Here is a 15128-nt window from a genome sequence, read left to right as displayed (position 1 = left end):
TGTTTCTCATTAAGGTAGGCCCTGGAAGAGTAATTAGTGTCCCTCTCACGTATGCAGGCCTTACTTGGTAAACCTTTTGCCTTGCCTGACGCGCACAAGCAAGAGGCCCGAGGAGTCTGTCCAGGAGACCTTGGCTGCGGCCGTCCCTAAGGTTATGGCTTCTTTCGGCAACTTTGCAAACGACAATGAGATTAAGGTATGACTGCTGCCTCAAGTCACGGGCGTGGGAGTTGGGCTTTTGCACAGGCAGGCATTGGAGAGTACTTCTCGAGTTAGGCTGTGCTTCGTAATTTAGATGAAAATCTTTTGAGCTCTCTGGAGGCACACTGAGAGTGTCTTTCCACTTCTGCTTTCTTATTGTGGGGTGAAAAGAGGAATGGTTTATAGATGCAAAATCAAAAGGCATTTTGCCAGAGCAGACTGGTTTTGGGGTATAAGGCTGACTGCTTAGCCTGGCTGAAGAAAGACCGCTGTCCCTGGGCTGCAGGCAGGAGAAAGCTCACCGATGACGCCTTGTGCGTACGAGTGCCCTGCGGCCGTCGGGGACCACTTACCTTCCTGTTTGTTTCTGCCCCAACCAGCAGCCTTCAAACCCTCTTTAGTGTTTTGTCTGTAATGTCCAGAAATCATGACCCTGTCCCATGGTCTGAGGATTACAGATTCTTGACTTCCTCCTTTTAGTGGGTCAGTCCTGTGTTAGTGTTTTTCTTGGTATTTCCCTCCACATTTCTAAATAACTTGCTTATACTGCTGGTTTTGGATTTTTAAATTTTTTACAATGGAAAAGGTGAATTCAGCTCTAACCCTTCTTCCCTCTTTTTACTGTAGTTATATCAGTATTCAGTGTGTACGTTATTATGCCTAAGTAAATAGTCATAGCTACTTATGTTCTGTGCCGTGGTTATGTTTCTTTGTATAACTTTGTGGTATTTCTGGAGTCAGTAATTGCCTCTTTTTCATTTGCTTATTGTTCTTTGGCAATTTCCGTCTTCTCCCACCTCCCACCTGCGCTGTGTGTCTCAGTTCAGTTGTGCACATGATGGGCAGTTTCCTGGACCCGTTTCCTCCAGTGGAGTCGTCCTGGGCTCTGCAGCTGCCGCTCCAGCCTGGTCAGGGCGCCCCTTAGGTCTGTCGCACAGTCACGTCTTGGCTCCCCTGTCCGATGCCTGATTCCTGGCTGCATGTCTTTGTCTCTCTAGGCTTACTCCTGGAGTGGGGGCTTCCTGAGAAAGGGTGACTGGCAAGTAAATCGTTTGAGATTCTGCATTAGTGAAAATGCCTCGATTCCTCCCTCACACTTGGCTGGGCGTAGAGTTCTGGGGTGGAAATCGTCTTCCCTTAGGAACGTACAGGCTTTGCCCCTTTGTCTCATAGTCTCCAGCGGGGCATCCGAGAGGTCGAATGACCTGATCTCTTAGCCTCTGAATGTGTCCTTCTCTAGAAGGTTTTTACTGTTTTGTGTAGGGCGGAGTGCTGGGTGCTTGATAGACCTTTTAATTTGGAACCTTCTAGCCTTCAGTTCTGGGAAATGTCCTTATATTTCTCTGACAATTTCCCTCCTTTATTTTCTCTGTGCGGTCTTTCTGAAATTTGTTCGTTAGCTGTTGGCCCTCCTGGACTGATGCACATTTGTATTATCTTTTGTTTCTATTTTCCATTTCTTTTTTCTGTACTTTTCTAGGAGATGTACACCTCAAACCCTTCTCTGGAATTTTTGTTCCTGCTGTGTTATTAATTTCTAAGAGCTTTCTCATGTTCAGAACGTTCATGTTTTCTGGCACCCTCTTCTTGTTTCACGAATATACTCTCTTATCTTTCTGAGGATACTGATTATAGTTTCTTGACAGCTTCCTTTGACCTCCACATTGTGTGTTTCTTCTGACTTCCTCTGTCCTATTTCCTGTTTTTCTCTTTTATGTCAGCAGTTGTCTGCATAGATTTGAGTGAGCCCCTAAAAAGCTTATTGGAAGCAAGTGTGTGGCAAGCTTTGTCCCCTGATGGACTTCCTCAGGTAATGGGTGGGGAACCTGCTCTTCCACTGTGGGTCTTTAAACGTCAGTGTCAGTAAGTCTTTTCCTCTTGGGCTGGTCAGTATCTCTAAAGAAAAATCTCTCATTCTCCTGCTTGGAGGCATCAGCCCAGCTGCATTTGTCCTGGGACCTGTGGATGGAAGGAGGGTGCTAACAGTCTCACTGGTCACAATGCAGACTTCTTAATTTCTGTTTTCTGTCTGTGCCTGTGTCTGTCCTCAGCTGTGGCAGCATCTCTGGGGATTCCCTGTCTCTGCTGGAGATGGGGAAGTGAAGACCACATCCCGGGCTGCCTGGGTGGGAGAGGGGCTTGGCAGTTTCCCCAAGGAGCTGTTAGATGAGCAGCTGTTTCGTCCCCACATCCACGCCACTTTCAGATGTCTCTGGTACTCCTAAGCCTGAGTTTTTCTAGGATTTCTGTGGCTTGAGTGAGGTTGCCTTTGGTTGGTGGCTTTCAGTCCTTCTCCCCAGATCCCAAAAAGGCTTGCCTGGGAACTTCTGCCTGAGGGCCGCAAATCAGTCAGTTACCACTTGTTTACTTTCTAGCTTCCGAAATTTGCTGATGTCTCTAGTCTGCCCTTGTCCCTGTTCTGTTCTTTTTGTCCTTGTAAGTTTATGCTTTTTAAACCTTGTACACGTGATTCTGGTGGGGTGTGTGGGAAGTAGAGGTTCACGTGTCCAGTACAGCATGTTTGATCAGAAGTTTCCTAACAGGGGCCCTGCTGTGTTATTCTCAGGGTTGCCTGTTAAATATTGAGACTCCCGAGGCTTTTATTTGACTGGTGTGTAATGTACGTACAAGAAGCATGTAAATCATACGTGTACTCCTTGGTGAGTGGGTGACAAAGCGAATCTGCCCTTGCGGCCACTGCCTAGGTCTGGACATATGGAGTATTACTGACTCCCAGGAGCCTCCGCACCCTCTCCCTGTCACGACTCCCTCCTTCCTCCACAGGGCTGATCACTGACCTGGCTTCTAATGCCAGAGGGTCTGTTTTTAAATTGTGAATATGTAGGACCATATACAGTATGTATTCTTTTCGTCTGGTTTCCTTTGCTCAGCACTAAGCCCGTGAGATTCTCCCACATCAGTGCGTGTGTCACTAGGTCCTGCGGTTTTTCGGAGCTGTGTAGTGTTCCCTTGGATGAATGTGCTTCAGCTCATCATTCTACGGCAGCTGGACCTTGGGTCGTCTGTAGTATTGACTGTCGCGAGCGTTGCTGCTGTGCCTGTCCTTGTACGTGTCTCTTGGAGCACAGGTTGCGATAGCTAGAAACGGAGATTGCGGGGTGTGTATATGTCACCTTCGGTCGATGCCTCCAAACAGCTTTTCTCAGAGGCCGCACAAGCTTACAGCTCATCAGTGGTGTGTGCGAATCCCAGCAGCTCCCTGTCCTCACAGAGTGGGAATTTTGGTCATTTTAAGTTTAGCCGTCTGCTGCGTGTGTTCTGGAGTCACAGTTTGATTCAGTTTCCATTTCCAGTCCCTAAAGTACTCTTGACGCTGAAGTGGGATGAAGTACTCTTCAATATATGTCCTGCCTGTGTTTAGAAAGTGGAGCTACCTGCCCTGTAGTCTAGCGCACTTCCTCCTCTTACGAGAAGAGCTTTTAAGGATGGTCTAGGTAACCCCGGCCAGCAGCCTCTACAGGGCATTCTCGGGATTGTGGGGCTTAGACCCAAGAAATCCCCCTTGAGCTCTCATTCCATTTTACTGTTATTCCAAACTTTAAGTTCACCAGGGGCTGACTCTTCATAGTAACGTTTAGCTTTCATTCTGCTTAGAAGTTTGAACTAATATAGGATGATTCTTTATTTACCGTTTCAGTGATGTGTGTGTGTGTTACCGTTTCAGTGATGTGTGTGTGTGTGTGTGTGTGTGTGTGTGTGTGTGTGTGTGTGTGTGTGTTCTCACTCAAAGGAGTTCTTTAAAATGTATCTTTCCTTGAAGCTAGAAACGTTCGTCAGAGATAAGCTGAGTGGTTTCTCCGGGCATTGTCTCTGGGGAGAAACTGGAGGCCACAATCTACTAGGGGCGTCCTGTGGCCAGGGGTCTGGTCCTCCACCTCTCTGGTTCCAGAGGTCTGATCTGTGAATTCACTGAGCGTTGATGAGCCTCCGAGAACCAGTTTGTGCCAACACGCAGTTAGGGAGAAGCTTGTTTAAGTCAGATGCCAGTCTGTTAATTGGCTGCTCTTTTGCCGATGCTTAGACTTCCCCCGGTAGGGCCCCGGTGGTGTCCCTGACTTGCTCAGCGAGGCTCCGTACATGCCCAGCCGTAACTGGGCCAAATCATTGCTCAGAGCATAGTTTAGAATGATGGGAAATAGACGTTCTTCAATAACATAGTCACCAAACTCCTGCAGCTGGATGGGCACCCCCTTTCATTCTTTGTATATTTTTGTGAAGACTTAAACGGTCATCGTTAGCACTACAGCACCCCTAGAATTATAGCACCCCTCCTTTGGGTTTTCTTGGAGGCATAGTAACAAGTCTTATCCTCTGATTTCTTAGGAAAATGGCTGTGAGGAGTGTGTGGTCTCAGCTCAGTTACGTTGCACACGTTTTCCCGACCTGAGACTGTCTCTTGGTGGCATTAGCAGCACATTTACAAGCCGCCGTTTAGGCTGGGACCTTGCTGTGATTGGCTAGCACTCACTCCTGGACTTCATCTTTTGCTGTGTGTGTGTTGTTGTTTTTTTTTACTGCATTTATTTAACATAGTGTTATTCACTGACCGGGCTCCAACTATTGTGGGGACAGGCTTTTCTAGAAGTGAAGGCTTCACTCTTGTGTAGGGACGTAGATGCTGAGCACATCTCTACTCAGTTTATAAGGAAATAAATCGACTACATATTTGCAAACTGCTCTGAAATTTCCCGGATTTGGGGTGCTTCCATTCAGCTCTAGGAAGGTCTCAAATTGTTAATACTGTATACTCTGTAAGAATTTGGAGCAAGGTATGCTTTTTGAAATACATGGTGGTTTTTTTTTCATTAAAAAAAAATAAATTATTTTATTTTATTTTATTTATCTTTGGCTGCATTGGGTCATCGTTGCTGCGCGCGGGTTTTCTCTAGTTGCAGCGAACAGGGACTACTCTTCGTTGCGGTGCGCGGGCTTCTCATTGCAGTGGCTTCTCTTGTTATGGAGCACGGGCTCTAGGCATGAACGCTTCAGTAGTTGCAGCACGTGGGCTCAGTAGTTGTGGCTCATTGGCTCTAGAGCGCAGGCTCAGTAGTTGTGGAGCACCGGCTTAGTTGCTCCGCGGCATGTGGGGTCTTTCCGGACCAGGGCTCGAACCCGTGTCCCCTGCCTTGGCAGGTGGATTCTTAACCGCCGCACCAGGGAAACCCATGGTGAGTTTCACAGGAGCTTCGTCCTCTGTCTACTTGGGCTTTGCTTCCACAGGTTCTGTTAAAGGCCTTCATAGCGAATCTGAAGTCCAGCTCTCCTACCGTGCGGCGGACGGCGGCTGGCTCGGCGGTGAGCATCTGCCAGCACTCCAGGCGGGCGCAGCACTTCTACAGCTGGCTGCTCAGTGTGCTCGTAGGTGAGGCTCAGGCCTGTGAGTGGCTCTCCCCGTGGGGGGGCGGCCGCTAGTGTTTGCTTGAGGCAGGCCTCTGAGCTTCTTGAAAAACAGGCAGCCCCGCAGCTTCTGGACCGGGCCCTTTAGCCCTGGCCAGCTGGTAAACGTGAACGAGCCCCCGTGGGGTCTGGGTGAGGGTTCGGAGAAGGCTCCTCCTCCTTGGCGCAGCGGCGCGGATGCGTCCGGGCCCTCGGACAGCTGGCGGGGCAGTGGGCGGGAGCCTTCCCGGGCCTGGCCCTCTGGGCAGCACACCGCACCACCTCTGCGGAGGCCCTGAGTGCGGGGAGTCCCCGCGGCCGGAAACTGAGGCTCAGGTCCCTGTGAGGGGCCTCTCTGGACGGGTGTAGGCCTGGTGAAGGCTTCTCCTCTACTGGGGGCAGTTGTGGAGCTCCGTGCTGGCAGGTGCTGCCGGGAGCATGCAGACAGTTGACGTGAAAGAGTTGCCTGGCTTTCAGAGGCAGTGAAACTCACTCACTGCAGGGCCTCGCTGAGCTGAGGCTTTAATTAAATGTTGCCCCTTAGAGCCACTCCTGGATTTTGGCCACTACCGTAATGTTTGTGCCATCTGTATCCCTCCCTGCCAGCCTCAGGGTCGGGTTCTGCTTTGGATCTCTTCCTGTTAACAGAGGAAGCCACGAGTCTCCCAGCAGCGAATCCGATGTGACAAAATCTTGTTGCTGCCTTTATAGGTTTGCTCGTTCCCGTGGAGGAGGAACACTCCACCCTTCTGATTCTCGGAGTGCTGCTTACATTGAGGTATTTGGTGCCCTTGCTGCAGCAGCAGGTCAAGGACACGAGCCTGAAAGGCAGCTTTGGCGTGACACGGAAAGAGATGGAGGTCTCTCCCTCGACGGAGCAGCTTGTCCAGGTAGGCGCCCCGTGCTTTACTCTAGTGCTTGTGCACACGTGACCAACGTTCAGAGACTCAACTAATTGGGAAGAGAAGTGGCAGAGCCAAGGCTTAAGAGTGTGGACTCTGGAGCCAGAGCCCGTGGTTCAGATCCTAGGTCATGACCCCGGCTACTCGGCCTGTGTGCGGTAGTGATGTCAGATAAAAATGAAGGCGTCCCTTTGCAAGGTCACCGAGGGTACTGTTTATGTAGACCTGCTCGAAGCAAACCCCAACCATCGTATTATTTTATCTGCAACTATTTCATATGTGCCCTATAGATGAGGACTCTTTTTAAAAAATTTTAATGACAATGCCTTTGTCATACCTAAAAAGGAACACTTTCTTAACATCAAATACCCACGTCGTGTCCCCTGTCAGTTTGTTCTTCTGCTCTTTGGAATCAGTATCCAAATAAGACTGGTTGGTAAGGATTGTGATTCTCTTTGATCGGATGGTTGCCTTCTATCCCCATTTTTCCCTTAGAGTGCTTTTTTTGAAGAAACAGATTGTCCTGTGGAACTCTCGGCAATCTGATTTCTTATTAATTGACTCTCCTTTGTATAAATTAACATGTTTCTTTGTTGTCTGTATTTCCTGTAAACCAATAACTAGAGCTAGAGACTTGTCAGATTTGATGCATATTTTATAATATATGTAATACCTGAGTTCGGTAGTACCTGTACAATATTTTATTTTATTTTATTTTATTTTTTTATTTTTTTGCTGTACGCGGGCCTCTCACTGCTGCGGCCCCTCCCGTTGCGGAGCACAGGCTCCGGACGCGCTGGTTCAGCGGCCGTGGCTCACGGGCCTAGCCACTCCACGGCATGTGGGATCTTCCCGGACCGGGGCACGAACCTGTGTCCCCTGCATTGGCAGGCGGACTCCCAGCCACTGTGCCACCAGGGAAGCCCATGTACAATATTTTAAAATAAATATTATTGGAGTTCCATGCTCAGAATTTTTTTCTGATTTTTTTTTTTTTTTTTTAAACGCTGCTTAGTCAAAAGTTTGGAGACCATTGGCCTAGTGGGGGAAGCAAGCAAACAGTTCCTAAATAGCAAGGCGGGGGGTATAGGGTACTGTAGAGTATGTGGCGGGGGGCAGGGCGTGTGCATGACCAAGGTCAGGGAGGCCTGCTGGGCAGGCTGTTATGAGCTGATGCTTTGGGGTGAGTAGGATTTGACCAGACACAGGGAGTTGGGAGAAGAGAGTTTTATAGAGAGAAGCTCTAGCCTTTGCCAAGTCCACAGAGTGAGAGTGTGCGGGTGAGGGTGAGCTGGGTCCTGTAAAGGTCTCCAGGCTTTCTCACAGGTCAGTAGGGGTGCTGGGGGAAGATGCGGCTAGAGGGATATTGAAAACTGTGTTAAACTAGGAGAGCAGTAATCCTGGGAGGATGGAGTGAAGGGATATGGGATGTGGTGCTTAATTAATTACCAATTTTCTTAATAGTTAACGTTTCTTCAACACGGTTAAACAACATGGCACCTTGTTGCATTAGCAAGCTAGATAAGATTGTCTCTTAAAACATTTCTAATCTATTTTCTTTTGACTAATGGCCATTTTGAATTAAATTATTTTGATTAAGAAGTTCAACTCAGCTAACGTAATAATAGTTTGGCTAGCTATTTTTTTTTTTTTTTTTTTTTTTTTTTTGTGGTACGCGGGCCTCTCACTGTTGTGGCCTCTCCCATTGCAGAGCACAGGCTCCGGACGCACAGGCTCAGTGGCCATGGCTCACGGGCCCAGCCGCTCCGCGGCACGTGGGATCTTCCCGGACCGGGGCACGAACCCGTGTCCCCTGCATCGGCAGGCGGACTCTCAACCACTGCGCCACCAGGGAAGCCCTGGCTAGCTATATTTAAATAGAATTTAAAATAATCCTGAGCCTGGCTAAACTGTTACGCAAGTGTGGGCAAAATATAGATACTTTTAGATATGTAAGAATTCAGTTTGCTTTTCATGTGCACTTACTTTTTTCATGTATGCTTTTTGAAAAAATTATTTGAAGATGTATTCCAGCAAAATGAGAAATAGATAACAAAAAAAGAGGAAGTCCTGAAATCCAAGTAACAAAGCACCTAACCCAGGAATGTGTTAGAAGCAATTCTAAGATGACTGATACTGTGTGCCAGTCAGATTGGAAACAGGGAGTCCAAGGAGCTCCCTGTGACCAACGTTATGATTAAGTGCTGGGAAAAAGGGAAGGCATGTGTGTATGTTAAAAGGAGGGGAAAACCAGGAAGATTTATAAAAGTAAGTTATCCAATTATGAAACAAATTAAAATGTTGAATAATTTTAAGCAAGTAAGAGATTATGATAAAAGAGAATCCATTTAACGGTTATCCTTGGGACATTCTCTTTCAAGTGACACAGGACTAGTAATAATGAAAGACTTCTTTCTTTTTGGGTCCAGTCACATTAATAGGCTTTGCAGTGAAGGATGTTAATGTACACACGATGAGACACATACTGATTGTTTTTTATTGGAGTATAATTGCTTTACAATGTTGTGTTACTTTCTGCTGTGCAACGAAGCGAATCAGCTGTACGGATACATCTGTCCCCTCCCCCGCATCCCCCCCCCATCTAGGCCATCACAGAGTGCTGAGCTGAGCTCCCTGGGCTATACCGCAGGTTCCCACTAGCTATCTGGTTTACACATGGTAGTGTATTTATGTCAGTCGTAATCTCCCAATTCATCCCACCCTCCCCTTCCTGCCCACCGTGTCCACATGTCTGTGCTCTACGTCTGCGTCTCTGTTCCAGCCCTGCAGATAGGTTCATCTGTACCATTTTTCTAGATTCCACATATATGCGTTAATATGCAATATGTGTTTTTCCCTTTCTGACTGACTTTGCTCTGTATGACAGATGCTCAACATCTAGGCAAAGCACATGTGATTTTAAAAGTTACATCGTAGTGGATAAATGTAACCCTTAACACAAAAGCACTCCGGTTGCTAACAGGATTTGGGAGGAGGCAGATGAGGCGGGGGAGTGTGGGCGCTCGTTTCCCCCGTTCTCATAGTAAGAAGTGAAGCGGTTCCTTGCCCAGCGTAGAGTCACGGTGTAAAGCTGATGACCTAGAGCAGGGCTCAACTCCAGCACCGTGGCAGGAAAGCAGCCACAGACAGTACACACACAGCCACGTTCCAGCAAAACTTTATGTGCAAAAACAGATGGAGGGCCAGATTTGCCCGTGGACCGTAGTTGGCAGATCTGTGACCTAGAGTTACGGAGGTAACCATCAGAAGAACTAAAAACAAGTCAGTCAAAGTAGCCACCTTTGAGACTTTTACTTTTTATTCTATAAACTGCTGTACTGTCTTTTTTAAAGAACGTATATATGACCTTTATGATATTAAAGGTAAGGCTGCCCAACTTAGCACATAAAAATGGGTGGTACCAGTTATTTGAACTTCAGATAAATCATCAATAATCTTGTGGTGTAAGTATGCCTGAAATTGCATGGGACACAGTTACACTCCAAAATTATTTGTTTATCTGAAATTCAGGTTTAGCTGGGTACTCTGTATCTTATCTGGCACCTCTAATTAAAGGGAAAAAGGATAAATACACTATGTTCATATAATGTGATATAGTATTAAAAGCACTAATAAGGTTTAATGTAATGCCTTTCAAAGCTTTGGAAACCCTTTCTCAGTGGCACTCGTGACAGTACCTCTTGCTTATTATAAGCGTGTGTTCGACTAGCTGTGCGCTCCGCGTAGTTTGGGCTTTACCTTCCTTTACTAGTCACCAGTTTAGGGAGCTGGAGCTCTTCGTTAGCATGCTTCTACTTTTGTGGAAGTGCTCTATTTACTCTTAAGGAATTAATGTAACAGTGAAAATAATCCTGGGACTTTAGAAAACGGCATGGAAGCTGTGATCACACTGGTAGAAGGGATAGAGAAGTTTTTAGAGAGGGAAATTAAGGCACACATTTTCCCAGTGTAAGACAAAACAAAACCCCGAAACCTAGGACACATTTTAAAAACCATGGGAATAGCACTGGTGTTTCTGTTTCTAGGTGTACGAGTTGACCTTGCATTATACTCAGCACCAAGACCACAATGTTGTGACCGGGGCACTGGAACTCCTGCAGCAGCTCCTCAGAACCCCTCCCCCTGAGCTCCTGCGAGTGCTGACCACGGCGGGCGGCATCGGGCAGCTCACTGCCGCTAAGGATGAGCCCGGTTGCCGAAGTCGTAGCGGAAGTATTGTGGAGCTTATAGGTAAGGCGTGAGGAAGGTGACTCTTGGAGTCCCCCCTGCAGTGTTATTGGCCCCTCTCCTGACCCTTGCTCCGATGCTGTGCTGAGCAACGCGACAGCTCAGTTCCTTAGGAGATTTGCGATGCAGGTGTTGTCCTTATCGTGTAGACGGGGCAGGGCTGAGGTGGGAAGGCTCGGTGGCAGGGTGAGGCCAGCACGTGAAGCCCCCCTCCTGCATCTGACTCTGCTGCCTCCGCGCGGCATTTCATCCGTCGTGAAGTGGAAGCATTCGGGAAGGGATTTCCAGACCCTGTATCCCTTTGCCAAAGGTGGGGTCTTCAAGTCTTCCTGGAATTCTGGACTCCTTCTCTGCCCTCTGGGCCCTTTTTGCTGTCGCGCCTGATTCTAGAAAACCCCTTCTGTTCCTCTTCTCATGGCACCTCCTCTGCCCCATCTCTGCTCTTCTTCCCCATGCTCTTGGGCACTGGGCCCTAATCCCGCCGCAGGACGCTGCTGCAGACCTACCAGTCTAATGTGGAGTAGCCCCCGGGGGGCTGGAAGAGACGGGTCCCTGAGTCGCAGCCTCTAGAACTGGGTCTGGCACAGCGGCGGAGGCTTCTTTCTGCAGCCTTTGCTGACTGCGCTGATGAGGCCTGGTGCATGGGGTCCCTTTAGTGCAGTGTGGGTGCGGTGTGGCCTTTACCCACAGCAGATGCAGACCAGGGAAGGAAGGTTGGCGGGAAGTCTGACTGCTGCCTCGTTTGAACACAAGTGTTTGCCTGAACCATGAGTAGAAAATGTTGATCTGCCTGTCCACTGTCCTTTGTACTGAACAATCCTTTTCTCTGTGGAATGCATGCCTTACAAATAATTGCTGGAAATACTAATTTCTAATGATTGTTTCTAATAAAAATGTGTATTTAATTATTAGTTGACCGAATAATCCGAGATTTCTAATGTTTTTTAGTTTGACTTTTAAAATGCACTTTGAGCTCTTTTGCATTTTAGGTCATATCTTTAGAACTGTATATTTGAGTGTTAATATAATTTTCACATTGAAATTAAAATTGTAACGTGCAGTTTTCATGTTACAGTATGGTAGTTAAGCACCACCTGTAGAAATACGTTCACATATTTTCTAGTTTTAAAGTTGAATCAAGCTTAAAGATTTTCTAATTCCTTCTGGATTTTAGCAGCTTGTTACCTTACTTTCTTCTGTCATTTTCTGTGATTTACAGCTGGAGGGGGTTCTTCATGCAGCCCTGTCCTTTCAAGAAAACAAAAAGGTGATTATTTCAGAAATTATTCTTATTTTGAATCTTACTGCTTTTTCCGTATTTCTGTAATGTAATTGGCTATGCCTATAACTCTTTTCAACAGGGTGATTATATGTATAAATGTTGCTGGTATCTGATAACCAGGCCTGAATAGTCCTGTGGGATGGCTTTTTAAAGAATAAATAATTAATTAATTTATGGCCGCATTGGGTCTTCGTTGCTGTGCGTGGGCTTTCTCTAGTTGCAGCGAGCGGGGGCTACTCTTCGTTGCAGCGAGTGGGCTTCTCATTGTGGTGGCTTCTCTTGCTGCGGAGCACGGGCTCTAGGTGTGCAGGCTTCAGTAGTTGTGCACAGGCTTCGTTGCTCTGCAGCATGTGGGATCTTCCCAGACCAGGGCTTGAACCCATGTCCCCTGCATTAGCAGGTGGATTCTTACCACTGTGCCACCAGGGAAGTCCCTAGGATGGGTTTTCTTTTTTTGGTTTTTGTTTTGTTTTGTTTTTGCTGTACGCAGGCCTCTCACTGCTGTGGCCCCTCCCGTTGCGGAGCACAGGCCCCGGACGCGCAGGCTCAGTGGCCATGGCTCACGGGCCTGGCCGCTCCGCGGCACGTGGGGATCTTCCCGGACCGGGGCATGAACCCGTGTCCCCTGCATCGGCAGGCGGAGTCTCAACCACTGGGGCACCAGGGAAGGCCCCTAGGATGGGTTTTAAAAGTTGCTTTTTGTGTATTAGAATTGGTTTGTCATATATTTCCTTTTTTTTTTTTTCTTTTCTTTTCTTTTTTTTTGGTTGTACCACATGGCTTATGGGATTTTAGTTCCCTGACCAGGGATTAAACCCAGGGCCCCGGCAATGAGAGCACTGTATCCTAACCACTGGACCACCACAGAATTCCCTGTCATAAATTTCTAATGCTTTAGGCCAGGGGTCAGCAAATGTTTTCTGTGAAGGGCCAGGTGGTACACATTTTAACCTGTGGCCCTTGCTGTCTCTTTCTCAATGATTCAGCCTGTCCTGTGGCAGGAAGGCAGTCGTGGACAATACTAAGCTAGCGAGTGCGACTTGATTCCAGCACAGCGTTATTTTACAGAACTGGCGAGCTGGGGTTTGCCTTCTCCTGCTTTAGGGGGTGGTATGTGTATAAAGGTGACTCATCCTCCCAGTGAATTTTGTTTAGTATTAGGAATAATATTTGGTTAATTATTTGGTGAATTTGGGCCTGGTTGTCATTTTTCAGACATATTTAGCTTTGTACATACCTAAGTTTCTGATACAGTTTGTTTATTTTTATTTAATCGAAGTGTGTCTGACATGGTCTGGTAGCTTTGATACACGTCATCACTTACAGCACCAATTATGTTCCGTTCCAGTCTAGATTTCTGTAGGAAAGAATTGCTGTTGTTTTCTATTTTGAAATCCTAAAAGACTTATACCATTTTTTTGAGGTATAATTGACATATAACAACTAATCTGTTACAGACAACATATTAATCTTTTTTGTGTGTCATGAGTTGAGTATTTAATTGAGAGCCTGATGCCTAATATTATTTGTAGTATTGAATGGGATGTTAACAGGAATAATATTCTAGCCTTAACTGGATTAAGTAAGCATTTCCTAGAAGTACTTAGAATTAATAATATTTGGGCCATCATAGTGTGGGATACTTAGTCAAGTTTGAGATTTTGGTGAAAACACTGAGATTGCTTGAAAACTGAAAGGGTTCTAGAAAAAGCTAGCCTTTCTATTCTTGGACTAGGAAGGGATTTTCAGGCATGTGACTAGATTTCTCGGTCACTCTTTCTGATGGTGATGAGAAGGTGCGTTGACCGGTAGAGATGTATTTTGTTTCCTTGGGGCCCGGACATGCGATTTGTCCTCAATCTCTTCTTTGTTTTTCCAGTGTTCTGTTGTTGTTTTTATTTAGAGCTGCAGTTTTCACAGTTTCCTGTCATAGCTGCAGAATTCTTGTTTTTCAAGTGAAATCTGCCGGTACATAGGAGAGAGAAAAGCGGAGTTGTTGTTGGATGGAAGGGTGAGGGCTGGGGGTTGTGGCCTGGCATCTTGGCAGCAGCCTGACCCTTGTCTCCTCTTTGGGAGAACTCCTTGGGACAGAGTTGCAAACTACTGTTTCCAAAGACAGAGACGGCTTTCATTAACTCTGAATTCACAGGTTGGAATGTTATTTGCTTTCTCAAGGTAAATCACTTGTTCTGTAATAAAGGACCCTGTTATTTAGTAGATAAGCCAAGTTGCTGTGTTAGTTTCATCTAGATTTTGAGTTTTCTTTGCTTTTTTCTGGGGTGGGGGGAGGGCTTTAATGTCTCATCAGTGTAGATTTATGGAAGTTATCACCCCTGTGACTTAATCTTTGAAGAGCAGTGAAATTAGAAATTGGAACTTACCAGTAATTTTATTGATAGTGTCATTTAATGACATTTATATGTAATATAACCAAAATGATTTAATGATCCCAGTTAAATCATGTTAAGACTTTTGTTTTCTTTTTTTCTTATTAATATAATTTAGAAACCATGAACTGTAAAATGTATTTTTAGGATTTTGCAAAAAATGAAATATTCTTCCATCCTCACAGATCATAACAGTACTTGAGTACTGATTATCAATGATAGAAATCTAGCAGATTAAAAGATAATAAAATAAAAGTGACTTTTAGCTATAAAAGTTTTATATATGTTTTGATGTGCCATTGGAGATGTGACATGAATATTCCAAAGGCTAATAGAATTGGTTCTATCCATAACTTACCATTTTTAAGATTAAATAGTAATATAAATTTTTTAACACTAACAGTAGTCTAAGTCAATAAATATTAATTATTAAAGTACTTTGTAGTACAGATTGAGAATCATTGCTTTTAATTCTTTTTCCATATAGGTTTATTGACTTTAATAATATTCTAAGTATGATATCTCTGCATTTTTTGTGTTTTACACTCTAGAGGTATAAAGGAACTTACATATAATGACGGACTGAGAGCAGGAATTAAATATACTTAACGATATTCCTCTTGGAATGTAAATTTATTTGATTTTCAAAGTTCAAATTCAAAGTTCAAAGTTTAGCAAGCTTAAAAGTACTCTCGCTACATCATTTCCTAG

General features: G+C 45.7%; 1 protein-coding gene across 2 annotated transcripts in view; it reads left to right on the top strand.

The window, feature by feature from the left end:
- The window catches only part of HTT (huntingtin), a 141365-nt gene that overhangs the window by 27524 nt on the left and 98713 nt on the right, over nt 1-15128 (top strand). For both annotated transcript variants that reach the window (XM_067036781.1, XM_059065976.2), the window contains exons 6-10: nt 58-196; nt 5443-5584; nt 6310-6488; nt 10547-10751; nt 11968-12015. In XM_067036781.1, the coding sequence (XP_066892882.1) occupies nt 58-196; nt 5443-5584; nt 6310-6488; nt 10547-10751; nt 11968-12015 (713 nt within the window). The remainder of the gene's footprint in view (nt 1-57; nt 197-5442; nt 5585-6309; nt 6489-10546; nt 10752-11967; nt 12016-15128) is intronic.

Source organism: Kogia breviceps, chromosome 6 (genome assembly GCF_026419965.1).
Source record: "Kogia breviceps isolate mKogBre1 chromosome 6, mKogBre1 haplotype 1, whole genome shotgun sequence".
Taxonomy (NCBI): domain Eukaryota; kingdom Metazoa; phylum Chordata; class Mammalia; order Artiodactyla; family Physeteridae; genus Kogia; species Kogia breviceps.
This window is presented reverse-complemented; position numbering and strand designations above follow the sequence as displayed.